We start from the raw sequence: 26,288 nt of genomic DNA on the forward strand, positions 1-26,288 counted from the left end.
AACTTAATGCTACAAACTTGAAAAAAAAAAAAAAAAAAAAAAGTGCTGCCCAGCTGAGTCCCTGAGGAAACCTAGCTCCCTGAGGGTGGGTGGTAGGCCTCTCAGACCACCACCCCAGCTGCCTCTCTCCAGAAGGCATGGCCTTGGGTCAGCCCAGAGCATCCCCCCATCCCAGGGTGGATGGTAGAGAAAAGCTGACCCCTCTGTCCCCAGCTGGGCTACGGAGACAATGTGGGATGGTCAAGCCTCTGGAGGAATGGGGTGAAGCTTGAAAGACCTTCTCAGGACCCCAAGCCTGAAGAGGTAACATAAGCCCATCTCCCCATTAGCTGCAAAGGTCTGCAGTGAAGACCCCTGCCGGTCACCCCTTCAGCATTCTAGTGACAAAAGGAACAAACATGCCACTAAGCCCTGGTCAGTTCTGTCATTGGAGGGGGTGGGGGTGGGGTGTCTGTGAAAAGAAAGGTGGAGGGAAGGGGAGGTCCTTAAAGAATCATCCCCTTCAAGAAACATGGCAAAAAATAATCCTCCTAGGGAAGCAGGGGACAATTCCAGCAGCTACTGGGGGGATGCTTTCAGCAGTTTCTTTAATCTCACCCTTCTCTCTGATGGAGTGGCCTCTGCCTCTGCCTCCCAGGTCCTTGGGGTCAAACAGCCCCTGCACCAGGCCGAGGCAGAAACTCTGAGGAAGGTGTCTGTGGCAGCCATGACAGCCTCCACATTCCTGTCTGTTTTCCTCAGGAGCTCTTCTCTGCTGATTCCCTGGAGGATCATTTTTACATTCTAAGGGGAGGAGAGGTAAGAAATTCCACAGGAAGGGGGTCTCCTTAACTGGCTGCTCCTGTTTCCACAGGAGCCTCAGTTCTGCCCGCCCTATTGCCCCCTGGAACCAACGCAGGGACAGGGAAGACCAGGAATCCAAGCTGGCGCCTCTGCTGGAGACATCAGGCTGAGAACAAGGGGAGAGGTCAGAGGGCCTGCAGCCTGCTAGAATTACAAGGCCTAAGTGCAATTAGCGTTCCGGCAGACTGGACAGCTCCTCAGAGACCCAGCCCCTGCCACTGTGGGGAAACAGGGAGTTGGCCAGGCCTTGGGAGCCCAGACCTGCCCTGGGACAGTGGACAGTGATGGGCCTGTGTGAGGAGAAGTCTTGCTAGAAACTAGAACAATTTCCCTGCTAAAACTCAGGGTGGACAAACAAACACAGCTCAACCTGAAATAAATACAAAGGCATTAAGTGCTTCTTGATAAATCGAGGGTCCTAATTACCTCTCAAAGGGTGGTGGCAGGGCCTTTCCCTGGACCTGGTCACCTCACTTGTGGTTCTTTACATGAGAGGTCAGAGGTCAGAAAACTGGATGGGCCTTCTCAGGCCCAACCTCCATTAGGAAGGACAGGACCCAACCCCTGATATGCTCCTTTCCCATATCCTCCACATCTCCTTGGACAGCTTCCACCAGCGGGGAGATGGGAAAGGAAAGGAGGAGACCCCCACATGCTGAGGGTAGCACTGTGTGTCCAATGTCCCTGTGTGAGCAGAGGGCCTGTCAGTCTGTCTGTGAGGAGGTAGAGACAGGCGTGGGGCTGCTGGGGACAGGCAAGGACACTCAATTAATCAACAAGTCCCCAAGGTCATAGGAGTCAAAGAGGTCGCTGATACCCTCACCCCCATCCAAGCCCCAGAGGTAGTCGTCCTGGTCCAAGGGTGGCGAAAAGCTGATCAGAGGGGAGCTGCACGTCAGGGTTGGGGTCAGGAGCTGGTCCTCAGTCTGCTGCAGAAGTGGATGCGGCAGCTCCAGCATGCTGTCAGTGGCCTCCAAGGGGACAAGGGATGATGGTGGCGGTGGCTGGGCCTGCTGGGAAGTTGTTCCTGGTGCTGGAGACAAATAGACAAGGATCAGGCCTGGCCCTGGTGCCCAAACCCCTCCAGGGCTGAGGCTGGACCTCAGCACACAAGGACAGTCTTCCCGTCCTCTGGACAACTGACTGTGCACCCTTCTCCTTTCTCCTCAATCTGCCAAGTGGCATAGGGACACCTGCCCTTTCCTGGCTCGAACTCCAGCAGCCTCCCCCATTATCCCACACTGTCTTCCCTCCTCTCTCCTCTGACAGTGGAAGGAATGTTTTGCTCTCAAAGTCCACCCTGCAGCTTCTGCACCCAACCCTACCCCTTTTCACCTTCAGGGCCCTTGTCCCAAAATTATTTCCTCTTTTTCCTGCATCATCAATTTCTCTCACTCTACTAGATTATTCTCACTAATATACATATATACTGTATAACTCATATCTTTAACCCCCCACCCCCACAAAGGAAAGTCCTTTCAACAAATGGCGCTAGGAAAACTATATATCCACATGCAAAAGAATGAAGTCGTACCCTTACATAACACCATATACAAAAATTAACTCAAAATGGATCAAAGATCTAAATGTAAGACCTAGGACTGGCCCGTGGCTCACTCGGGAGAGTGCGGTGCTAATAACACCAAGGCCCCGGGTTTGGATCCCATATACGGATGGCCGGTTCCCTCACTGGGTGAGCGTGGTGCTGACAACACCAAGTCAAGGGTTAAGATCCTCTTACCGGTCATCTTTAAAGAATAAAAAATAAATAAATAAATAAAAATAAATGTAAGACCTAAAACCATCAAGCTCTTAGAAGAAAACATAGAGCAAGATATTCATGATATTGGATTTGGCAATGATTTCTTAGATATGACACCAAGACACAAGCAATAAAAGAAAAAATAGCCAAATTGGCAGTTGAGGAGCAAGTGTGGTCATCTCCACAACCAAATGAATTCTCCAAGCTGCCCATTTCTCTTGGGTCCCACTGCTGTGATGCAGGTCCTCGCCCTGTCCTCTCTCTCCTGGATCACTGCACGAGCCTCTTCACCGGTCACCTTGCTTTAACTCTTGCCCCTGGCAGTCTGTGCTCTAACTTAAAAACCTTAATAGTTTCCCAATGGCTTAGAATAAAATCCAAGTTCCAACGAAGGTTGAGGAGGCCCTGCGTGATCTGGCCCCTCCTGCCTTTTTCCTCCTTCTCCCACCACACTCAACCTTTCTGACCACACTGGCCATTGGCTATTCTTCAGCACACCAAGCTAATTTCCACTTAGAGGTAAGAAGGGGATTTCCTACACAGGCACAGGGAATGGGGTACCAAAAATCACCGGCCAAATATATCCTGATGCTCAGAATCCCACCCACCATCTGAGTCATTCCTTCAATCCCAACCAAACATTGCTTTGAAAACAACTGCACTGGTATGCTCAACTGCCTGACCAACCTCTTTCTGGCTGTATAACCGTGGGCAAGTGACAATGTTTACAAGCCTCGGTTTCCTCACCTCTAAAGGAGGAATGATAATTACACCTACCTCAAAGCGTTGTTGAGAGGATTAAGTGATAAGCGCATGAAAAGAACTGGTCTGCCGAAACCCCACACGTGGGGTCTGCGTGCTGCCCTTGTTAATAATAAGGATAGCTGTCATTTAACGAGGGCTTATGGGGAGCCTGGACCCGCTCTCAAGGAGAGACATGTTTCCCCTCCTCTGACACTCAAGTGGACCTGAGGGAGACAATGCTGTTACCCCTATTTACAGATGAGGAAACTGAGGCTCAAAGAGGTCAATTAAATATATTTGAATAAAAAAAATTCAGACCCACTTAGCACATGACTGGTGTGGCTGCAAGGGGCCTGACGTGGGGGCAAGCAGGATGTGATCTCAGACCCCAGCCCTACCTCTCACCAGCTGTAGGAGTCTGTTTTCTCGCAGGGAAAAATAAGTATCTACCTCACTGAGTTGCTGGAAGCAGTAACTGAGATAACATGTGTGGAAATCTCTATTACAGCTGGACCTTCCTCTCTCTCCTGCCCTTGATCACGTCCAGAATGGAACTGCCCTTTGTCATATCTGTCCCTGACCGTGCTCTGGATGGCTCTTACTGATTTTGTATCTCTAAATCCGCACCAGGCCTGGCAGAGTAGGTGCTTGTTTCACATAAGCTTTTTAAAAAAATCACATTCGTGTTGTATCATCTCCTGCAACCTACTCAATATTCGTGACAGAACTGTTAGGTGTCCACACTTTGGAGATGTGAGAACCAAGGCTCGGAATGGTTAGAGTGACTCACCCCCAGTCACCAAGAGGTGAGGTACAGGCTCAAACCCAAGTCTCCCAATTTCAAATCCTGTGCCATCAGCTACATTTAGGTTTACCTTGGAATGCCAGAGCCTGGGGGACAGTGTTAGAGGCAACTCTTATTCAACCCCCTTCCATTACAGATGAGGGAAACTGAGGCCACAAAGGGTTAGCAATTCCCCTGGTGATGCCAGAACTGGGGCAAAGACCTGGGTTGCAAGACTGTAGTGGCCTCCTCTTTGGGCATGGCCTCTGGCACTTAAACCTAAAAATGACTCCACTCTTTAAGCCAGAACATGCAACGTGTGTTCAATGTTCTCCTCTTCCCTTTCAGCAAGGACAACACTATGAGACCATGTGGCCTGGGTGGTGGGTGTGGCCATGGCGTGCGAGCTGGCCCCACCACTGACTGCTGTGTAAGCCTTTGCTCTTCTCTGGGCCTCAGGCTCTTGATCTGTGAAATTAATGGGCCATAGAAAAACAGGCAAAACTGCCCTTGCTTACACTGAGGTCTGCCACCTCCACCCAAGGTCTCAGAGGACAACTGAAGTGCAGCTGGGTTCTAACTTTGCAGAGCTGTGCATATGTTGACAGTTGAGTGAAAAGGCAGAGCAGGAGGAAGGGGGATGACAGGGTGGGGCACAGGTCTGGGGCAGGAGATAGGCACCGGGGAGGTGCCCAGAACTACAGATGGCTGGCATAGGGAGAAGCCTTAGTCCTAGAAGGAGGCCAACAGATACAGGAGAGATCACTAGAGAAGAATCGGGACTCTGGGCTCTTGTCCCAGCTCTGCCATCAACTTGCTGTGTGACCTGAGGGAAGCCACTTACCCTCTCTGGGCCTCAGTTTATTCATGTGTAAAATGAAGTGTTAAATTAGATCAGGGGTCAGCAAATTTCTGTAAAGGGCCAAACAGTACTTTAGGCTTTGCAGGACTCTTGTGGTCTCTGTCACACAGTTGCCTTCTCTCCGCTCCCAACTCTTTACAAATGTAAAAACTATTCTTAGCTTATGGGCCATATAAAAACAGGCCAGATTTGGCCTGCAGGCAGTAGTCTGTCAACCTCTGAGTTACAGAAATGGAATCCAACTTGTGTTTTGCAGAATCACCCCTTCCCCCAAGCCTCTCCCATCAGACCAGTTCTAGCTCTGCTTTTGTTTAAACACTAGGGTTCTACTTAAGGGAATTCTCCTAAGAAAACAAAAAGTGGACCACTGGCCTACGTGGCCTTGAAGAATCCTGCCACTCTAATCTGATGCGTGATCCCAGTTAAGGGCAAAATCTATTCTGGAGGAGGTGCCTTTACAAAAGTCTTCCATTTCTACTCCTTCCAGACTCCCACCCCTCTTTGTAAAGCTCTCAGGGATTTCTCTTGCCTCTGTGCTCCCTGGCAACATTCCCACACTACTTCCTGCCAGGGGTAGCCAGCTTTTAGCTGTACTATCCACCTCCCAGCAGGGGTTGCCCCTCCATCCAGGAACCCTTTCCTTGATTTGTTCTGTGCCTTGGGAGAGGGCACTGGGCTAGGAGTGTGTAGACAAAGGTTCAAGACACATCTGCGTTGCCTCCCAGCTGGGAGACCTTGGGGAAGTCGTATCACCTCTCTTAGTTTATTTATCTCTAAACTGGGAATAATAAAACCTCAAGAATTACTGAGGAGTAATGTGATATTGGATATACCTGGTACACAGTCAGGGTTCAAAAAACCTTAGATATTATCTCCCAAGAAGGTTTTGAGCCCTCTTCAAAAACCATATAGTTTCCATTTACTGTGGGCTTACTGAGTGCCAGGAGCTTTGCTATTAGTAGTCGTCATATGAGTAGCATTATTAGTGGTAGCGGCAGTTACTAATGACATTATTAGTAGGCTAATAGTGCTAGACTGGTGCTTACCTGCATTAACTTATTAATCCTCACAACAACCTATGAGTTAGATACTATTTACTATGGTGAACTTACAGAGGAGGAAGTTGAAGCAAAGAGAGGTTAAGGAACTTTTCCTAGGTCACATAGCTGGTAAGTGGAAGAGCTGGGATTCAAATCCAGGTTCTCCTCTGCCTCAGGGCAACATCAGCCTCCCCAGTGAGACAAGGGGTGCCCACATAAAGTGCAATGTACACATGTGGGGGCAGATGACTGTACCCCCAGCTGCTGGATAGACCATAGGAATCCAACAAATATTGATGTGGAAGAGGAAACTGAGGCCAGTGGCTCTCCCCACCTCCTGTCCCTCTGGACAGAGGGCCTTACCTGAGGATGCTGTGGGTTCCGTGATCCCAGGGTTGGTGCTGCTGCTGGGCCGGGCAGAGTCCAGGCTGGGGCTGAGGCTAGAGGTGGAGGGGAGGGGCTCCCTGGCAGGACTGTCTGGTTCCTGCACCTCCTCTGGGCACAGGTATACTTCGATGGGCCCTTGAGTGCTCTTGAGATGTATCTGCAGGTTCTCCTGGAGGAGGAAGGGAAGCCAGGTCATGGCTGTGGGAAGCTGGACACTTAGCCACAGGTCCGTGTACATGGACGGATACTGTGGCTGCCACTGTCCATGTGGGCAAGCTCAACCTCTGAGCTGGGCACCGAGGCCTGCCCCAAATGGCCTGTGGCAAACATCTGCTGTCTGGCCCCCAAGCCCCCTTCTTTTAGGGAGAACACCTTGATCTTCCCTTGGGAAATCATTCTTCCTTCACTCTCAGGTCATGAAATTTAGGGAGTGGGGGGCAGCACCCTCCCCCAACTCCAGTGGGTGAGCTTGTGGTGCAGCTGGGAAAGTCAGAGTGTCATAATTGGTTCAGGGTGGCACATGGCTCCAGTCCATCCAACCAGCATTAAGCCCAGGACTTTTGCCGGGCTTGTGGGAAACGGAAGCTCCCTTTCCACTGGTTGCTAACTGGTACCATAAAAGCTATCTCTGCCACCATAAGGGGAGGAGAACCCACCTGGGAATAGAGTAAGTTAGAAAAAAACAGAGGGAGGGTTGGGGAGTGTGAGACAGACTTGAAGTCAGTTTGAGCCCCTGCATCCAGCCCTGCCTCCAATCGCCAAATCTCCCCCCTGGACTTGGCACTTGGTTCCCATCCCAAACCACCCTCTCGATTAAGCCAGCTGAACTTGGCTTTCTGTTACGTGTAACCAAGTGTCCTGTTACTGGGCCTTCCCACCCCTGCCTCTTCCCTACCCACAACTTAAGCCACAACTGGCCACACACATGCCATTCTGGCACATAATCAGGTCTTCATGCCTGTTCTCATGTAGTACTTTACCTGGCAAAAATCCTACTCATTCTTTAAGATCCAGTTTAACTGTCACCACCTGGGATGCTCCCTCTGCCCATCCTTTCCCTATGCTTTCAAAGCATATACTGTCTGTAAATGAAAGCATCACTGTTTCCTTGGGTCAGTTTCCAACTAGGTCCTGAGTTCCTTCAAGGGAGAGGTGGGGCCTTAATTTTCTCTGCAGTCCTCATTTTTCCTTTATTTTATTTATTTATTATTATTTTTTTAAAAAGATGACCGGTAAGGGGATCTTAACCCTTGACTTGGTGTTATCAGCACCACGCTCAGCCAGTGAGTTAACCAGCCATCCCTATATGGGATCTGAACCCATGGCCTTGGTGTTATCAGCACCACACTCTCCCAAGTGAGCCACGGGCCGGCCCTCATTTTTCTTTTAAACAAATTATTTCTTGAGCCCTTAGTATGTGCCTGGCCTGGGGATACAGGGTAAGCAGAACATCTCTTATGAAGCTTACAGATTTAATCATGCCAAATATATCCTGGCAAATAGATATTAATTGTGGTGGAAAAGCACAGATGGTTATGAAGTCTGGGGCTGACCAGGGAAGGCTTCCTTGAGGAAGTGATGTTCGAATTGAGACCTGTAGGATGAACAGCAATAAACCAGGCAGAGAGGGAAAAGCATTTCAGCTGGAGGGAACAGCATGTGTGAAGGTCTTACACTGGGGATGAGCTTAGTGTGGTGGGGAAACTGTAGACAGGTCAGTGTGACCGAAGCAAAGACAGATGGGGTGGCAAGGAAGAGGAGGTTGGTGAGGTCAGCTGGGGTCAGAGCGCTGAAATCCCCATAGGAAGTGTTAAGAATTTTCCAGGTCTGTAACCTAGGAGAACATGGTTAGCATGAAAGGATTTATGTGAGTACTGATGTTGTGTGTGGGCACACGTGCATATGTGCAGGAATCCAGGGCTGGTGGACGCAGGAAGAGATTTTTCCAGGCCAGTACTCTTATCTCTATTGCCCTTTACAGCCTCTGCCATTTCTGCCACAGCTCGGAGTCCACCAGTATTGCCATGAGTACTAGAATGGACCCAGGAAGCTTGGGGCTGGGCAACGCCAGGGACAGTCTGAAGACCTGCCTAGGACCCACCCAACCTTGCTATCCACCAAATGCTTCCCTTCTCACCTCCATCTTGTCGGGCACTTCCAGTCTCGTCTGGGGGGGGGCCTTGACAGCAATCACCGTCTGCTCTTTAAAGTTGCTGACAGCCCGGATGTCCTGGTAAGTTACATAGGCCAGTGTAGGGGCAGGAGAGTCAAGAAAAGTGACCAGTCAAAATTCAAACCTCCAGCCTGCCAGGCAGGGCCTTCACCCAACTCTACTAAGCCTCTGAACATCACTTTCTCACTCCTTATACAGCTTAGAAATAACTAAAACTATAACCTGTTCTTTCAATATCATAATCTATCTTGGATCCCTTCAGAAAGCAAATGGGGCTATAAATTATTAAAAATAAAATGCTGCCTTATATCAGCTTTGTATGCAAAGGCTTCTTCTCTCAAACTAGATCATTAGCTCTGAGAAGGCAGGAAGACATGTTTTATTTCTTCACGTTTCTCACAATGCCTAACATCCTTCCAAAAACACAAGGTCAGATCCAAAAACCAATTAGACATGACATGAAACCATCTGGAAAAATGTATGAAAGAGCCTTAGTAAAGTCCATACTCTTTGATCTCATCATCTCAATCCTAGGAATCCTACCTAGGGAAATAAGTGAAAATATGGGAAAATGTTCTATATACAGATGCTCCTTGACTTACAGTGGGGTTACATGCTAACAAATCCATCATAAGTTGGAAATATCATTAAGTCAAAAGCACATTTTCTACTTATGATATTTTCAACTTACCATAGGTTTATCTGAACATAACCCTATCGTTAAGACAAAGAGGGTACTAAATGAGTACCACAGTTCCATGTGGGTCAACCAGATAGTTAGGAAGGATATGTAACAACATAGAAAGATGTCTACGGTAATGTACTAAGTGGAGAAAAGCAGGATAAAAAAATGTTGTGTACAGCAGGCACACAACTATATTTAAATAACACACACCCTGTGTATAGTTAAGGAACAAAAGCTGTGTTAAGGTGGCAGCCCACTATTTCTTTTTTTTTTTTCCCTACATTTTTCAGATTTAAAGAAATGTACGTGTCTTATTTTTAACGAGAAGGTAACTTTAATAACCTTGAGAAAAGCCACCAAGGAAGGAAGAAACGAATGTGTCAGACCCCTAAGGTGAGCCAGTCCCTGCAGGGAGGGCCTGAATCAACTCTAGATAGATGCAGGCATGCAGCAGGCCCCTGCTCCCTGACCCTTCCCACCAGCAAGTGGATATCTCTTGTTGGCCTTGTCCTCCGTCAGGTGCTTGAAGTTCAGAGAGCAGCTCTGAATGAGCTGGTCCAAGGCCTGCTCCACATTCTTCAGTTCCTTCAGTTCCTGCCCCAGCTGTTGCTGCTTCCCCAGCTGGGTGGGGTCTTCAAATATTCCCCTGCCTCTGGGAACACAGCAGCCATCAGTGTCAGTCTCAGTTCACATCCAGGGACCCCAACCCCAGGGCTGCTACACAGACAGTGCAGTTGAAACTCCAGGACAAGGCCATTCACATGGTCTACAGTGGTGCCCCCTGGGTCATGCCTAGCTCCCAGGGAGCTGCCAGGGATTGGAACTTGAGGTTTGGGGGTTGGACTAGGGAGAAGAAACAAGTCAAGGCTTGAACGCCACTTTTGGGGGGCACCCCAGTCTATTCATCCCTATGTCTCAGCCTCCTCCAAATGGTAGGGAACTGGAGTGACCTCAGTCCTGACTTTCCCACTCGGGGTTCTCTTAGGGCTCATGCCAGGGGCTATAGATCTGCTCTTTAAGGCCTTGTAGAAGTGGGGAGAGGAGTTCACATCTCAGAGCTGGAGGGAGTCTGGGTCACTCCTACTCAGTTCCCAGGGGACTTCCCTAAGCTAAAAGAGGGGGATCTTGAGATACCTGACTCATGAGGAAGGATCTGGGGTCCTCTTGGGCCTTCACACCTAGAAACTGTTCTCCACCCTGCACCTGCACCCCCTCCCCACCCCAACATGCTCTCCCTACTATAACTCCAGCATGTACATGGGCTCTCACCCTCCTCCAAATACATTGGCTTTGCCCCCAGCATGTAAGCCCATTGGCTGTTGTCCCTGGCTCTGTCCACAGCACATGCACCCATTGGATGGCACCATCGGCCCCAGCCCAGGTACTCACACCCACTGGATGTTGTTCTTGGCCTTCTTGCGGATGAGCTGGATGCCCTCCAGCACATTGGTGATATCGTAAATGCGCCGCTTCTGCACATCCAGCACCTCAGCAGCCCAGTTCAGGTCTAGGACCCCATCCTCAGACTCGCTCAAGAGGTAAATAAACTTCTTGGTGAGCAGCCCCAGCGATGTGTCATACCGAGTCTTCTCCCCAGGGGACTTGGGGGCTGAGGAGGAAAGGTGTCCAATCCCAGCTCAGGGAGGGGCAGCCTGCAGAACCTCCTCCACTGACCTGGACCCACTAAGTACCACCCTTCATCACCCACTTTCCAGTTTACAGAACACTGTGAGGCAGGGGATCGTTCATCACCATTGTCCAGATGGGGAACCTGATATCTAAGAAGGAAAGTGATTCACATAAGGTCTCACGGTCAGGTGGCAGTGTCAGGACTAGAAGCCAAGTGTCCTGACTGCTGGTTTAGAGCACCTTTCCACCACAGCTTAGGACTGCCCTACCAGTAACAAAAACTGTTTACTGTTTGCAGGTCATTGTTCTAAGTGCTTTCCATATACTAACAAATTTAATCCTTACAACACCCTATAAGGTTGGTGTACAACCATCCCCATTTTATAGATGGCTATACTGAGGCACAGACAGGTTAAGTAAGTTGCTTAGCTTACTCAGCTAGAACGTGGCAAAGCTGGTATTCAAATCCAGGCTGTTTGGCTCAGAGTCTTCCTTCTTAACCATTACCCTATCCTGCCAGTTATATGTCTATATGTCAGGAATGTGGAATTAGGGAAGGGAGGGAACGACAAGCCTGGATTTGAGAACATTTTTATAGACAAACACTTGCTTTTCCTTTCTGTGTGAGAGGAATCAGTCAAGTAACCTCAAATGGTGCAGGTGCATGAAAAAGGTCCCTTTCTCAATGAGGTCAGTGTTGCAAGACCACATCTCAGCTGCAGCATCTTAAACCACGAGACGACTTTTGCAATCAAGTGACTTGCAAGTCATATAGCAAGTTAGTGGCCAAATTAGTTCTGGAACCTGAGTTTTAGAGTCTCAGATTCCTTGAGAAGGGGACTTCAGAATCCTTTAACACACAGATGGCAAGCACTTGGCACACAGGCTGCTTTGTCAAGTTTTGTATGCATGGCGGACCTTACTAATTGATGAGCACACTCTTTTTCACTGCTGAGCCTTAGAATCCTTCAATACAGTACTCTGGACAGCCTCTACCAATCAGTTGGAGAGTAAGCTTTCCTGCCATTCCTGATCTAGCTGTCTCTCGTTTTACAGATGAGACAACTAGTATTCACAGAAGAGTCAGAACCCTGCCTAGACCCCCTTACTTTCTTCATTAGGTGTCTGACCCCCAAAACTAGCGTTCCTCCCAAACACAATTGCTTAAACTCCTGCTGTAACCAGAATACCGACTGAAAATATCAAGAGACAGAAATCCCCTCCAACTTAGCTTTAAGAAGGGCCCACCAAAAACCTCTGAGGTGGCATAGGCCGGATTGATAAAAGCTTCACCTCCCTTTGAATCACTTATTTAGCTCTCTGTATGTGGGAGGAAGATCTTGGTCAGCTGCTGCTTCTCTCTAAGCTGGATCCTCTCTTTTAGAAAAAGTCAGATTGCACTAAATATGAAAAGTTAAAATAATAAGCTCCTAAATAAAAATGTTGGTCATCATGTTGAGATCATGAGAGCGGTGGATGGTGTGGTAGAAGCAGTCACAAGGCTTACATGTCCGGCTCTAGTCCTGATTCTACTTACTAGCTGTGTGACCTTGGACAAGTCACTCAAGCTCTCTGAGTCTCAAGTTACCTAGTCAGTAAAAGGGGGATAATCCTACCTACCTGGAAGGTTCAAGTGAGAGAACACACAGGAAATGTTTGTAAATGGCAAAATGTGATATAAATTTTACTCCTGATGATTTGGGGCAGGGCTGATGCCCTCTGCCCCATCCACCCCACCCCCAGATGCCCCATCAGCACCACTTACTTTTGGGGCTGGGGAGGCCATCCACTCTGACGCACTTCCCCTTGGGAGTCCGGAATTCAGGGACTACAGGCCTCCCAATCCCCTCCAGGACCAGCTTCCTTTTGGCCTTGGAGAGAGGGGGGAGAGAGAGGCAGAATTTGAGAATCATTCCCCCTTTAGCCTTTCCCTGACATGGGGCCAAAGTGCTGAGGCCACCAGCAGCCACCTGTGTGCCTCAGTTTACCACCAGTCCTGGTGAAACATTGCTGTGCTTCATAAGGAAATATCAGTGACCCGAGAAGTGAGCTTTCAGGGGGAGGAAGTCCTGTTTTCTGAGGGGCAAATAAAACTCCCATCCTCTGCAGCCCAGGCATTTGAGCTCAGAGTTCCTTAACAGGCCCCAAGGCTGCCTCTACACCTGCTACCACCCCCATCCCCCACACGCAGAGGATGATACAGGGAGGAAGCAGTGGGTGGGGCCTAAACCACATCAGGCTGGGGAAAGGCCCACCTACAGAAGCAGCTGGCCCAGCCAGACCTGGCGCCCATCACAGTCCCACAGCTGGCCCTTATCAGGGTGGGTCTGGGCATCCACCCAGGCCCAGGGGACTTCCTGGCTCGGTGCCACACCCCAGGGAGGAGCCCACATTGGGAAGCAGTGCAAACATCCTCCACCCCCATGTTTGGGCTCCGGCTTGGCCCCAGGGCATCCTGAATAGACTCCATTTGTCATTCTTCTTTGCCGAGAGGGGCAGACAATAAATCCTTCCCCTGTATCTTAAGGGCAAGCAGCTGAGGCCCCCCAGCTCCCCCTCCCTGTTCCCGCCAAGCTTGGGAAACACCTGCTGGGGAAATCAAACCACAGACCCATCTGCTCCTCTCTACCTCACCGCCACCCAGCCCCAATTAGGCCTAGAGCTGCACTGGCCCGGAAGGGGCCTCTCTGCTGGTTAGGGCTGGGAAGGGCAGAGCTGGGGCATTGGGGCACAGGTCAGAGACCTGGTCTTGAATCTCCTGCTCTTTCACAGGCTCACTGTGTGATTTGGGGAAATGCTCCACATTTAGGAGCCTCAGTTTTCTCCTCTATAAAATGGGGCAGAAAATACCTACCTTAAGGGGCTATTGTAAAGATTCAAGGAGGCAACTTCTGTAAATTTCTCAGCCTGTGGATCAGCACACAGTGGGTATTCAGAAAACGCAGAGAACCTTCCCTAAAATCCAATCTCAGCCTCTTCCTTGACACACCTTTCTGGGGGTCACTGAGCTTATTTCCTTTCTCCTCCATGCCCTAGTCCCCCAGACACGCATACTGTGGCTTGGACAAAGAGGCCTATTTTAACACTTGGTAGTGGGTCATGCTCGGCAGGGCTGAGACTTCTAACCGCTGCTGAGCACAGCTGGGCTGACAGGTGTAGGGTGCGATAACAGTTCTCCCTACTGTCAGTTCCCGTCCCCCAACTCCTGCCTCCTCCAGGAAGTCTTCCTGGACTAATTTGAGGAACCTGCATATGATGCTCCTCTTATCCTCCCCTACCCAGACCCGAACATGATCCAAACACCTCTCTCCTCATTCCTCTTGAAGACTATCTTCAATATTCCTTCTCTACTCTCCCAACTGGTGAAATCCTAGATCCTAGGGATCTAACCCCATCCTATCACTAAAGAAAAGTCCAGTCACTTGCAGAGAACTTCCACGTGCCCTGAGCCAAGCTCCAACATTCATCACCTCTCTGAATCTTCCCAACACACTAAAATTCCCATTTTACAGCTGAAGTAATTGAGGCTTGGTGAGTTCCAAGGCCTTTATCAATTCTGATCAAGGCTGTCCATCCCAGGATTTCTTCATCCATCCCTTGGAAGGAATACCAAGGGCAAGAAGAGGAAGGGAAGGTCAGGTCAAGCTTGACCTGAGGCAGAGGTGGGGCAGCCCAGTTTCCCCAATCCCATCCACCTCCACCACCAGCACATAACAGGAGGAACCTTACGATCTGTAGTGCAGTGAAGGAGAGGGAGGACCTTGAACAGAATACCTGTGCTGGGCCTATCACATGCTCATAACAGTCCTGCAACATCAGTAGTAGCAATCTTTCTTGGCAGACAAGAAATGGAGACTCACAGAGGTTAAACTGTATACCCAAGGTCACACAGACAAAGGGCAGAGCCAGGGTTTGAAACCAGGTCTGTCTGACTCCAAAGCCATGTACCAGGTTGTCTCAGCTCCATCCCACACACATTCCCCCAGGATTTGCTGGAATTTGGGCCAAGGTCTGGCTATGCCCAAATCACTTCACACACACCAGTCCGCCCCTTCTCTCACTCTCCCTCTCCCTTATCCTGCGCTCCCAGGGTCCCTAAGCAGCAGAGTGTCCCCCACCTAAAGACACCTCCCAGATACCTTTGGGCACTGCCCAGAGAAAAGTCAGCCTATGGATGGGCTGAGCCTGCAGAACAGAGGTGGCAGAGGCCAAGCCCAGGAAGATGAAGGTCAAGGACAGCCTGAGCTCAGGCCCTGGAGTCAGACCAACCTGGGTTTGCATCTAGGCCTCCATACTTCTTAGCTGGGTGAGGTGGGAAGTCAGTTGACCTCTTGAGCCACCTGTAAAATGGGAATAGTCCTCTCCCTGTCTGCTGAGGATCCAGCAAGACAGTGCAGCAAAGCGCTTTGCCCATGGCAAGTGTTCACGTGGTGATGGGGGGGTGCGTATAGCAAGGGGAAAGTTCAAGGGTGAGCTGAAAAGAGACAGTGATGAGCTGAGTAGAACAAAGGTCTGTGACCACACCCAGAGGCCAGCTTGGCTCTAACCTGGACCCCCTTAGGTAGCCCCTTTGGCTAGATCTTAAAGGCCTGGTTTTGATTCAAGCCCACCGTGCCAACCCCTAGGGAGAAGAGCACAGCTCCTTCCTTAGGCAGCTCCAGAAGTGCAGAGGGTCAGAGATCCTTACAGGCAACTGTGGCTCAGAGAAGCAAAAGTGACTTGCCCAAGGTCACACAGAGTGGAGCCAGGTCTCTTCTAAGCCCTAAGTTAGATGGTGGGAGTTAGGAGCAAATGTAGTGAGTTGAGCCCCACTTTCATATCTCAGCTCTGCCAGTTGGTAGCAGGCAGCCTGGGATTCCCTGCCTTGCCTCTCTGAGTCTCCATTTCCTCATCTGACCTGCCTTGTACAGTTGTTTGCTAAACTATTTATTTCCTTTCATGGTTCTCAGAGGAAATTTGGGAAATATGGACAAATTAAAAGGAAAAGAGAACTGTACAGAATCCCACCACCTTCACAGGTTTCTACAGGGATGAAACAGAATAATGCTATGTGCTTAACAGAGTAGGGACTCAAAAAATGAGTATCCCCTGAGCCTTCTCCAGAGGGTGGTGGAAAGAACACTGGACAGGGAGCGAGCAGACCTCGGTTCTGGGCTTCATTCTGCCATTGAACTTGGTTGCCATCCCTGGGCAGTACCTGAGGTCCCTTTAAACAGCAGCTCCCCAACAAATCCTGCTCACCCTGCACTTTGCAGCCTAGCCACAAAGCAAGTGGCCACACCCAGGGTTGGGTTTGGAGCTGCTCCAGGTCACACCCTTGTAAAATGAGTAAGCAGGGGGCAGGTCTGCTCATGGGGCTGAGGGGCCCTGGGCATCTGGGGACTGACAGGAGAGTTGGCTTTGGGCCTGGCAGGCCTTTAGGGTGGTCTAGTGCAAGGAGACTCCCCACTTCTCAACTTCTGACTAGGCAAGTGACTTCACTTCTCTGCTCAGTTTCCTTATCTGCAAGATGCCTATCCCAGGCATCTTGACCAAGATAACCAACGTGAGGAGTGCCAAGCAGTGCTGGCACTTAGAGGCGTTCAGTAAAAGAGAACCATTCTTGCTAAGATCACTGAGCCCCTCAGAGGGAGGTATAGACAGATGCACTCGGGTTCCTCTGGGAGGGTTCAAAGCAGTTCAAAACCACAGCTGTTACTGAAACTCAGCGTCTGAAAGCAGCTGGCCAGTGGAGAGACTGGGCCCGCCACCCAGCCCCCTTGGGGCACCCAGCTCCTAAGTCAGGCAGTATTGAGGAAAGTCAAGGCTGCATAGAGATGAGACTGCTGATCACCCGCCTTCTCCCTGTATGACCATGGCCAGGTCACATCGCTCTGTGCCTCAGTTTCCCCCTGTGACATGGAGCTACTAATACCATCTACTTCACAAGGTGCAAAAACGTTTTAGGCTATAAAATACTGGACACAAGATACCCAGTCCCAGTTATCCTTGGCTGCTTGACTGGTAAAATGGGGATAATAGCCCTCCTGCCTCCTGCCCTCCTAGTTGAAAATAATGTGCAGGAATGGGCTCTGGGAAGGTTAAAGTCTTGAACGTGGACAAAGCCTCATTCCATTGGCAGGGAGTGGGGACTCTGCCTGCATCCAGAGATGGATGGGGGTCCATGCCTGCTGACTGCACAGGTGTGACCAGATGCCTCTGGGGCAGAGGTCTTAGCCCTATACCTGAACACCCTCATCTCCCCTCCCTGGAGCCTGCTTCCAAAACGCAGGACCTGGAGCTGGAAGTGACCCCGAGATGAGCTAGCTTCACCGCAACCTCTTGCATACATGCATTTCTAAGAAAAAGAAACCGAGACCCAGACTGGGGCCAAGACATGTCCAAGGACACACTGTGAATCAGTGGCAGAGTCAGGACCAGAAACCAGGCTCCCTAACTACCCCCACCCCCCCAGGGCTTTTCTCACTCCACCCCCACCCTAAGGTTGTTTCGATTCACAAGGTCTCCAGGAATTCCACTCCCACAAACACACCCTGTGCTGAGGTCGGCCGGCAGCTTGGTGCCACCACACTTTGGGTCTTCTCTGGCAACAGGCCTAGGGGCTTGAGGAAGGAACAGCCAATCTGAACAGAAGCCCAGGGGTTTGTCCTCACTTGTGTCTGCTACTGGCTGCAGCAGGGGAGGGAAGGTGGGCCTGGGGGAGGACCTAGGGCAGATACCTGGCAAGGAATTGGCCTAATGGACAATTTGGAGTCTGTCCAAGCCAGACTGCACCTGAGAGACCCACCAGGCCTATCCCCCTGTCTTAATTCACCAGGGCATCCCCAGGCCAAGCCCTGGACAATAGCAGGAATGAATGAGTGGCAGCAATGTTGGGTGCCTTTTGGACTTCCCTAAGATCACATAGTGCACTGGGGGTAATGGGCTGGGTCTCCTGACTCCCAATCCAGTGCTCATTCCATTGCACTACAGTGGATGAGATTGTTTGAAAATCAAGGGGTCTTCTACTGAGATACTGGGGGCAATGGGTTTTTATGGAAACTGAAAGCTCATCTTCTACCTCCCCATACTTGACCTGCTTCACTAAAACTGGGTCTCAGGTGCCCCTCCCTCCTTTCCCACACCCGGAAAGCATAGGGGGAAACCGTGGGGGTCTCCAGCATTACCGGCAGCCGGCCTGCCGGCACGCATCGCACAGCTTGGCCCTCTGGTCCGTGGGGGGTGGCGTCGAGGCAGGTGCCCGGCGCCACGACAGAAGGCACCGTCTGCGGGTACAGCGAGGAGTAGTAGGTGTTGGCAGCCGGGCAGAGCTGGGGACTGCTGAGGCCGGGCGGCCACAGCTCGGTGGGGCTCATCGCGGGCACCCCCTTCGGGGGCTGCCCAGCGGCCGGAGCCAGAGCCCGGGGCCCGCGCAGCATGGCGAGTGCGGCGCCCCCTCCCCAACCGGGACTGGCGCGCCCGCGGGCACCTGCGCGCTCCGGAGCCTGCAGTGGCTCACACGGCCCCCGGCATGGCGAGGAGGCCGGGGAAAGCGGCCAATGGACGCCTGCGGGTCAAGGCCGGACCCTCCCTTCCTGGCCCGCGGCCGAGTCGAGCAGCACTTGGAGATCGCCGCTTGGAAATCGCCGGGAGGCTGCGGCCGCGGCAGCACTGCCAGAGGCTGTCCCGCCCCGAGGGCGGCGGCGACCCTGGACGGCCCCGCGCCCCCGAAGGCCTCGGTGCCTGGAGTCCGGCCCACTCTGAGGAGGGGTGTCCGGGGGTGCCCGCGAGTTCGGCGGAGACACGATGTGCTCGGACGGGCGAGGAAGACTCCCTCTCGGCTCGCTCTCTCGTCCCCGAGCCTTTCTCTGCCTCTTTTTTTTTCTTCTTCCCTTTTTTTTTTTTTTTAGCGCCAAACTGCGTGCCGCGAAATTCAGATCTCCCGCGGAAAATGCCGCGCTTCGGTTGGCTGCAACACGTACAGGCGCCACCCCGCGGAGAGGAGCCGTCCTCCAGCGGCGATTGCAACACGAGCTTTGCTCCTTAAAGGCGCAGCCACACCTGCTGTCGCCCGGCGCCCGCAGGCGCTAGCAACCCGCCAAACTGAGACAGAGGGCGGTTCCGGGACGCACTTTGCAAGGGCGGCCACAGCACCGCAGAGCGCGCTGAGAAATGGGCCCGGATCCCCGGGGCGTGGGGGGAAACATGTTGGCGCGGAGTCCTGACCTGGGCTTAGACCCAGCAGTACGTTCCCCAGACCACAGGGTCTTTGTTTGCACTGCTGTTTAGCCAGCATACATGCGTTTATTTCCCCTTTCCCGCTAAAATGAAAGCCAGGAACCTGTTCTCTTTCTTGGCAGGGGGTCGAGGGGCGGAGCCTAAAATTTCTAACTCCTCATAGGGAAAACTAACATCTATTGAGCGCCTACAGTATGCCAAGCACCGTGCTAGATTATTACACGTATTGTTTTATTTAATTTACTCCCAACAATCCTGGGAAGAGGAATGATGATCTCTGCTTACGGTTAAAGATGGAGAGGCTAAGAGCCTCTCAGGTAATAAAGGGAGATTCGCTGACTTGAGAACTGGCGATGGAATCTGGGACAGTCCCACTCCCCGAACCCTTGTTTGTTCCTCCCCCATTCTCCCAGGTTGTGTCCTGCCCCTCATAGTCCCAGGACCCAACACAGTAAATATCTGAACATCTCCAGTTTTCTTCTAAACAATCCTTTTGTCCCAAGAGGCTCCCTCCCTCATTCAAAAACCTTCATTAACTGGCCACTTGGTTAGAGCATGGTGCTGATAACACCAAGGTCACAGTTCAGATCTCCCTACCAGCTAGCCACAAACAAAAACAAAAACCTTCACCTTCATTGCTGATAACCCACTTACATTCCTCATCTTTCCAGTTTAGGGAAGCTCAAAGTTGTGACCTTGCGTAGTGAGTGGCAGAGCTGCTAGAAGCTGCTGCTAGATTCCAGGTCTGCAGATTCCTGCCTGGTGCTGTGTGATTTTAATGCAAGTATGAGCCTTGGCATTCAAAGCCCTCCAGAGTCGGTCTCCAGTTTAATATCTCATCAAATCATTGAGGACAAGGTGGCAATAATGCATGATCATTAAGAGCCCAGGCTTTGTAGCCACAGCCCTGGGTTCAAACCCAGGCCCTGCCATGTGACCCCAGGCAAGTTTTGTAAACTCTCTGAGCCTCGGTTTTCTCATCCCTAATAACACCTCACAGGATCCTGGGGAAATCTCATGAGATAATGCACTTAAAGCTTTCAGCACAAACCTGTTCATAAGGAGCCTCATGAACCGGCAGCTATCCTTACATCTCTGACCTTATCTCCAGTACACAGACCACTTTACTCTAGTCTACATGTCTCACTAGTCCTTTGAGGCCCAGCTTAAACCTCACCTCCTTAAGGAAGTCTTCCCTACCTGCTTCCCTTTTCTCAGAGTGCCTCTTGCCCTTTTTTGACCCTTAGTGTGTTCTGCCTCACAAACAAAGCTTTGTTTTCATGCCTTATTTATCAGTTAAGTTCTTTTTTTGTTGTTTGTTTAGCTTTCTTTCTTTTTTTTTTTTTTTAAGATGACTGGTAAGGTGATCTTAACCCTTGACTTGGTGTTGTCAGCACCACGCTCTCCCAAGTGAGCCAGTCTGGCCCTTGTTTTGCTTTCTTATATCTGTTAAGTTCTAAGCTCCCTCAAGGGTCTAAGTTGGATCTCTCTCTCTCTCTCTCTCTCTCTTTTGCTTTTATTTTATTTTTTTATTTTTATTTTTTTGGCTGCTGGCTGGTAGGGGGATCTGAACTCTTGACCTTGGTGCTATAGAACACCATTCTCTAACCAACTGAGCTAACCAGCCAGCCCTGGATCTCTCTTTGAATAACCCTCAGCATCTAGGGCCTAGGTTGGCATGCAGAAAGTGGGTAATAAATATTGATTATGATTTACTCATCCTCCTGAAAAAGATGGTAGAAGTTAATGGGTTCTGAAGTCAGAAAGTCAGGAGGTCCCTATTCAAGTCCTACTCTCTACTTCCTTAACTGAGCAACCCTGGACAGTTGCTGCCTCACCTTTAATCTCATCCTCAACCATAAAATAGGAATAATGCTACCACTCAGCCTATTTCACAGGACTTCGGAGACACAATTAAACAATGATGGTGATGATGATTGCTAATATTTATTAAGAACCTACTATGTGCTGGACTCTAAGCATTTTACCTTGAGCGTCTCCTCTGATCCTCCAATATCTCTCTGAGATAGGCACTGTTATTATCCCCATTTTACAGATGAGGGAACCTGGAAGGAATTGTGGCAGAGCAAGTTTGGGAAAGAAGCAGGGCCGCAGGGCCAGGGAGGGGGCAGGGTGGGGCTGGGAGGAAAGAAGGAAGCCAGCAAGGGGGCTGAGAGCCAGCTCTCTGCGGTTGAGTTTTGCACAGCTGGGGCTGGCTTTAGAGTTTCACTGCCTGGGAACTAATTCCTGCAAGAGGTGTGGAGCACAGATTTAAAGTCTGCCTCCCTGAGCTTCAGTCCTGCCCCATCTGTTCCAAGTGTTGAGATTTTGGTCTTATCGCTGGACCTCTCTGAGCCTTAATTTTCTCATTTTTGAAATGGGGATGGCAAAAATGACCTGTTCATTTACTGTGAGGATTCAATAAGGTGTTGAATATAAAGTCCTTAGATGGGTGCTAGGTGCATAGTAGGTACTTAATATATTTTAGCTAAAGTTTGTGTGAGTTGGAGCAAAAGATACTCACACAGAACCAAACTTAAATACTTGTAGTTTTCCATATATACCCTACACTTTCCCATCTCCCAGGCTTTGCTTATATGACTCCATAACTGCCAGGCCCCTCCTCCTCTCCATCTCCATGTGCCCAGATATCATCCATTCTTTTTTTTTTTTTTTTTTTCGTTGTTTTGTGACTGGCCGCCCAGTGAGCGCATCAGCCATCCCTATATAGGATCCGAACCTGCAGCAGGAGCGCTGCTGTGCTCCCAGCGCCGCACTCTCCCGAGTGCGGCACGGGGTCGACCCAATATCATCCATTCTTCAAGGCCAAACTCGAATGGAGTGGCAGGAGCAAAGAGTCTGAAGTCAGACACCCAAGAAAGCTTCTTGGGAGCGGGACCTAGGCTTTGTTTTCACCTTTGTGTCTTTCTCCCTGAGTGTGCCGGGCACATAGTAGGACTGTAGTAAATGTTGATAATAGCTCACGTGTCCTGAGGACTTCCTCAGTGTAACACCCAGCCATGTACTTTACATGCATTATTTCGTTGAAACCTCCCAACTACTCTATAATACAAGTACGATTTGGACAGATAAGGAAACTGAGACTGAAACATGTCTGGTTAAAGATGAAATCAGGATCTGAACTCAGATCTCTGTCTCCCAAGGCACGGAGCTATTTGAACAAAGAACTCAGCCCCAGAACCCCATGTGAAAGAGGGTATGTTCTGCCAGTGAACCAGGGGTTCCAGTGCTGCAGACATTGTTGGTGGTGGAAAGAGTGTGCCCCACAACTGGATAAGTTAGGATGCTTAGTACTATTTTCCGGATGAGGAAGCTGTGACTTGCCTGAGGCCACAGAGTAAGTAAGTGAGGAAGTCCTTGACTCAGCCAGGCACAAACAGCCCTAGAAAAGTCCCCAAACCAAAGCAAACTTTCATTCCGGTTGGTGTATCTCATCCCTGTTGTATCTTCTCCTGAAAAACGCCCCAGATTCCTTCTGCTCTAAGTCCTGTTTATCAGGATACAAAATGTTTGATACAAGTGTCTGAAGGCACAGACCGCTGCTCCGGGCTCCCCAGTGCGTCACCTGTTCACATGAATCCAAAATCACGGAGAAACCAGATCGTAGCTGTGAGAAAGAAGAGAGAAAAATCTCTGCTCCACCTTCTTTGTGCTTCTCCTATTCTACACTAACCGTGTATTACTTTGGTAACTGGAGAAAAAAGTTATAAAAAAAATAAAAAGAAATAAGTGGTGCTTCAGGGAAGTTCTGCTACTGGAAAATTCTTGGAATATGAGGCCCATGGGCTCTCTATGCTGTGTGCTTTTGGGCATATCATTGCACTCCTCTGGGCCTCAGTTCCTTCATCTGAGAAATGGGGTTAATGATGGCTGTCTCATAGAGTCATGGTGTTGAAGTGAATCTGGGATGGGACGTGAATAGGCTCTGTGTTTAATCTCTGTGTGTGTGTGTGTGTGTGTGTGTGTGTGTGTGTGTGTGCACCGAAATTTGTGGAGAAGGCAGATTTGGATGGACATTTCTCAAAAAAAAGAAAAAAAAAAAAATATGTGTGTGTATATATATGTGTGTGTGTGTGTGTGTGTGTATATATGTATGTATATACACACACACAGACCAATAAGCACATGAAAATATGCTCAGCATCATTAGTCATTAGGGAAATGAGAATCAAAACCACAATGAGATACCACTTCACATCCACGAGAATGGCTGAAATCAAAAAGATGGACAAGGTGCTGGCTGGTTGGTTTGGTTGGTTAGGAGGACCTTATAACACCAAGGTCAAGGGTTTGGATCTCCACACTGGCCAGCTGCCAAAAACTAAAAAGGATGGACAAGGGCCGAGCCCGTGGCGCACTTGGTAGAGTGCTGCGCTGGGAGCGCGGCGGCGCTCCCGCCGCGGGTTCGGATCCTATATAGAACTGACCAGTGCACTCACTGGCTGAGTGCCGGTCACGAAAAAACGACAAAAAAAAAAATAAAAAATAAATAAATAAATAAATAAATAAATAAAAAGGATGGACAATAGCAACTGTTGGCCAGGATATGAAGAAATTGAAACCCTTATACATTGCTGGTAGGAATGTAAATTGGTGTGGCTGCTTTGGAAAACAGTTTGGCCGTTTCTCAAAAAGTTATACATAGAGTTACCATATGACCCAGCAATTCCACTACTCGGTATATACCCAGGAGAATTGAAAACATATGTTCACACAAAAATGTGTACATGAATGTTCACAGCAGCATTATCTCATAATAACCAAAAAGTGGAAACAACCTAACTGATGAATGGATAAACACAAAATGGCATAATCCATGCAATGGAATATTACTCAGCCATAAAAAGGAATGAAGTACCAATACATGCTACAACATGGATGAACCTTGAAAACATCATGCTAAGTGAAAAAAATCAGACACAAAAGGCCACATATTGTGTGATTCTATTTATGTGAAATGTCCAAAATAGGTAAATCTATAGCAACAAAAGGCAGATTAGTGGTTGCCAGAGGTGAGTCAGTCTCATTTCACAGGTGAGGAGTGTGAAGCTCGGAGAAGCCAACTGCCATCGTGCCCACCTATCTGACTTTGGACTGGGGACTTCACCCCTCTGAGCCTTAGTTTTCTCAACTGTAAAATGGAGATAATGATGTGCATCTGAGAGGGAGGTTGTGCGTCTCAATAAATAAATGCGCCTGGCCCAGCCCATAGTAAGCCCTTCCTTTTTGTTAGTTCCTTTTCCCTTCTCTCAGACCTTTGAGTGGAAGCTGGTGGGGCTTAAAGGTTAAGGCTGCCATCTAGAGGTGAACTCTGGCACGCGCCAAAGCCTACAAGGCTATCTTCTCAACAAGATAACCCACTATGGGCTGGACGAGGAGAAAAAGGATGCGAAAGAAGCAGCCCCGCTGAAAAGGCCAGGGCTACCAAATTGGCCAGATTCTTTCCAGATGTTTCCAGACCCTGGAGATGTTTTTCACAAATGTTGGGGCTTATGGAGGTGGCCCCACATTGGAGGAGGGTCATCGATCTCAGGTCCCAAGAGAGATGCCCAGAGCAGCTTCGGGTGGTACCCCCTACAATCGTGTAATTATCAATTTATTCTCTCTTTTTCCCATGGTATCTCTTTAAAATGCACACCTGGCCTTGTCACTGTCTAGTTTAAGGTCTGGCAAGTAGCTCCCCACCATGGCCTGGCCACATCCCCCTTCCCCTGACCTGGCCCCTCTGGTCTTCAGCCCCTTCACACATGGGCCTTCGATTCTGATCAAACACACTCTTTTGACTACCTCTCTGTTTGTCCATGCTATTCTCTCTGCTTGAGATGTCTCGCCCCACCTCTTCCACCAGGAAAAACTGTCCTACTCTAAGACATAAGTTTCTTCCTTTCTTTCTTTAAACCAGCTAAACAAGTCATTGAGAATGCTGTGTACCCCATATCCACACGTGATTTCAAACAACACTCAATAAAAATGGATGTATTTTAACTCTTTAGACTAACAGACTTGAAACCTAGGACAGCAAAATCCAGAATCCAGCTAACGTTTAAAAATAAGACTCAAGGGCCAGCCCATGGCTCATTTGGGAGAGTGCGGTGCTGATAGCACCAAGGCTACGGGTTCGGATCCTATATAGGGATGGCTGGTTAGCTCACTCAGGAGAGCATGGTGCCGACAACACCAAGGGTTAAGATCCCCTTACCAGTCCTCTTTTAAAAAGAAGACTCGGAACTCTTTTGAAATAAGCAGGACACTCAATGTTTGTAATCCAAGTGGTGTTGGCCCCAGTGTGGGTGGTGATAGCTGACATCATCCTTTTTTATTTTTTGTGGCTGTCTGGTATGGGGATCCAAACCCGTGATCTTGGTGTTACAAGGCTGTGCTCTAACCAACTGAGCTAATCAGCCAGCCCCATCCATCTTTTGGATGACCCCTGTTCCCTACCTCCTGTTGGGAATCTCCATCTATCATCATTTTTACATTGTAATTATAGTTGTTTTTATGTTCTGCCCTCCTCACCAGATTTAAGCTCCTTTTCTTTATCTTCACATCCACTATCCAGCCCAGCACCAATTGCAGAATAAAAGCACAAGAATTGCTTATTGAACCAAATTCAATGAAAGGTGTTTGGAATAGTTGAGAGATCACTCAAAACCCTTTCCCAGGAAAGTCTCTAGCCGCTGTTAGTCTGTCTGTGGCTATGCAGGAGGGGAAAGTCCAAGTTAGGGGCCCTGTGGGGCCAAAGAGGTCATTGCAGGGTTCAGAATCCTCATGTACCTCCTTCTCCAGGCCGATGGGAAGAGAAGCATAACTTCTCACTTTCTAACCCACCTTCCATCCCCTAGTACCCTTCCCTACCCCTGTGATCATTCCTCGCCCCTCAGGCAGATCAAAAATGATGCTCATAATAGAAAAGCAAGCACATTCACACTCCAGATTCATTTCAGTGATCACAACAGCCCTATGAGAAAGCCAGGATTAGCCCCATTTCACAGGTGAAGGAATTGAGGCCAGGAGTAATTCAATGATATGCCTGAAAGCAGACAGCTTAAGGAGTGTCAGGGCCCTGACACATATTTACTATGTGTGGGTCACCTTTCTGAAGGCTTACAAACCTTCACTCATATGATTCTCATTACATCCC

General features: G+C 49.5%; 1 protein-coding gene across 1 annotated transcript; it reads right to left on the minus strand.

Annotated features, from left to right (window-relative positions):
- Nucleotides 1-1,607: 1,607 nt before the first annotated feature.
- Nucleotides 1,608-18,327, minus strand: E2F2 (E2F transcription factor 2). The gene is made up of 7 exons (XM_063106972.1): nt 18,076-18,327; nt 12,675-12,780; nt 10,670-10,889; nt 9,774-9,932; nt 8,560-8,674; nt 6,370-6,591; nt 1,608-1,847 (listed from the first exon to the last, which is right to left on the minus strand). Exons 1-7 carry the CDS (start codon nt 18,325-18,327, stop codon nt 1,608-1,610), a joined length of 1,314 nt encoding a protein of 437 aa, XP_062963042.1.
- Between the last annotated feature and the right edge of the window lie 7,961 nt (nt 18,328-26,288).

Source organism: Cynocephalus volans, chromosome 8, assembly GCF_027409185.1.
Source record: "Cynocephalus volans isolate mCynVol1 chromosome 8, mCynVol1.pri, whole genome shotgun sequence".
Classification (NCBI taxonomy): domain Eukaryota; kingdom Metazoa; phylum Chordata; class Mammalia; order Dermoptera; family Cynocephalidae; genus Cynocephalus; species Cynocephalus volans.

Bases quoted from the DNA above. Each gene is read 5' to 3' on its own strand.
- E2F2 (XM_063106972.1), bottom strand. From the start codon at position 18,327: ATGCTGCGCGGGCCCCGGGCTCTGGCTCCGGCCGCTGGGCAGCCCCCG. The intron at 9,933-10,669 runs GTGAGTACCTGG...CTGTGTTCCCAG, and splicing joins AAGAACAACATCCAGTGGGT to AGGCAGGGGAATATTTGAAG. The intron at 8,675-9,773 runs ATATCCACTTGC...TCCTGCCCCTAC, and splicing joins GAGGACAAGGCCAACAAGAG to ACTGGCCTATGTAACTTACC.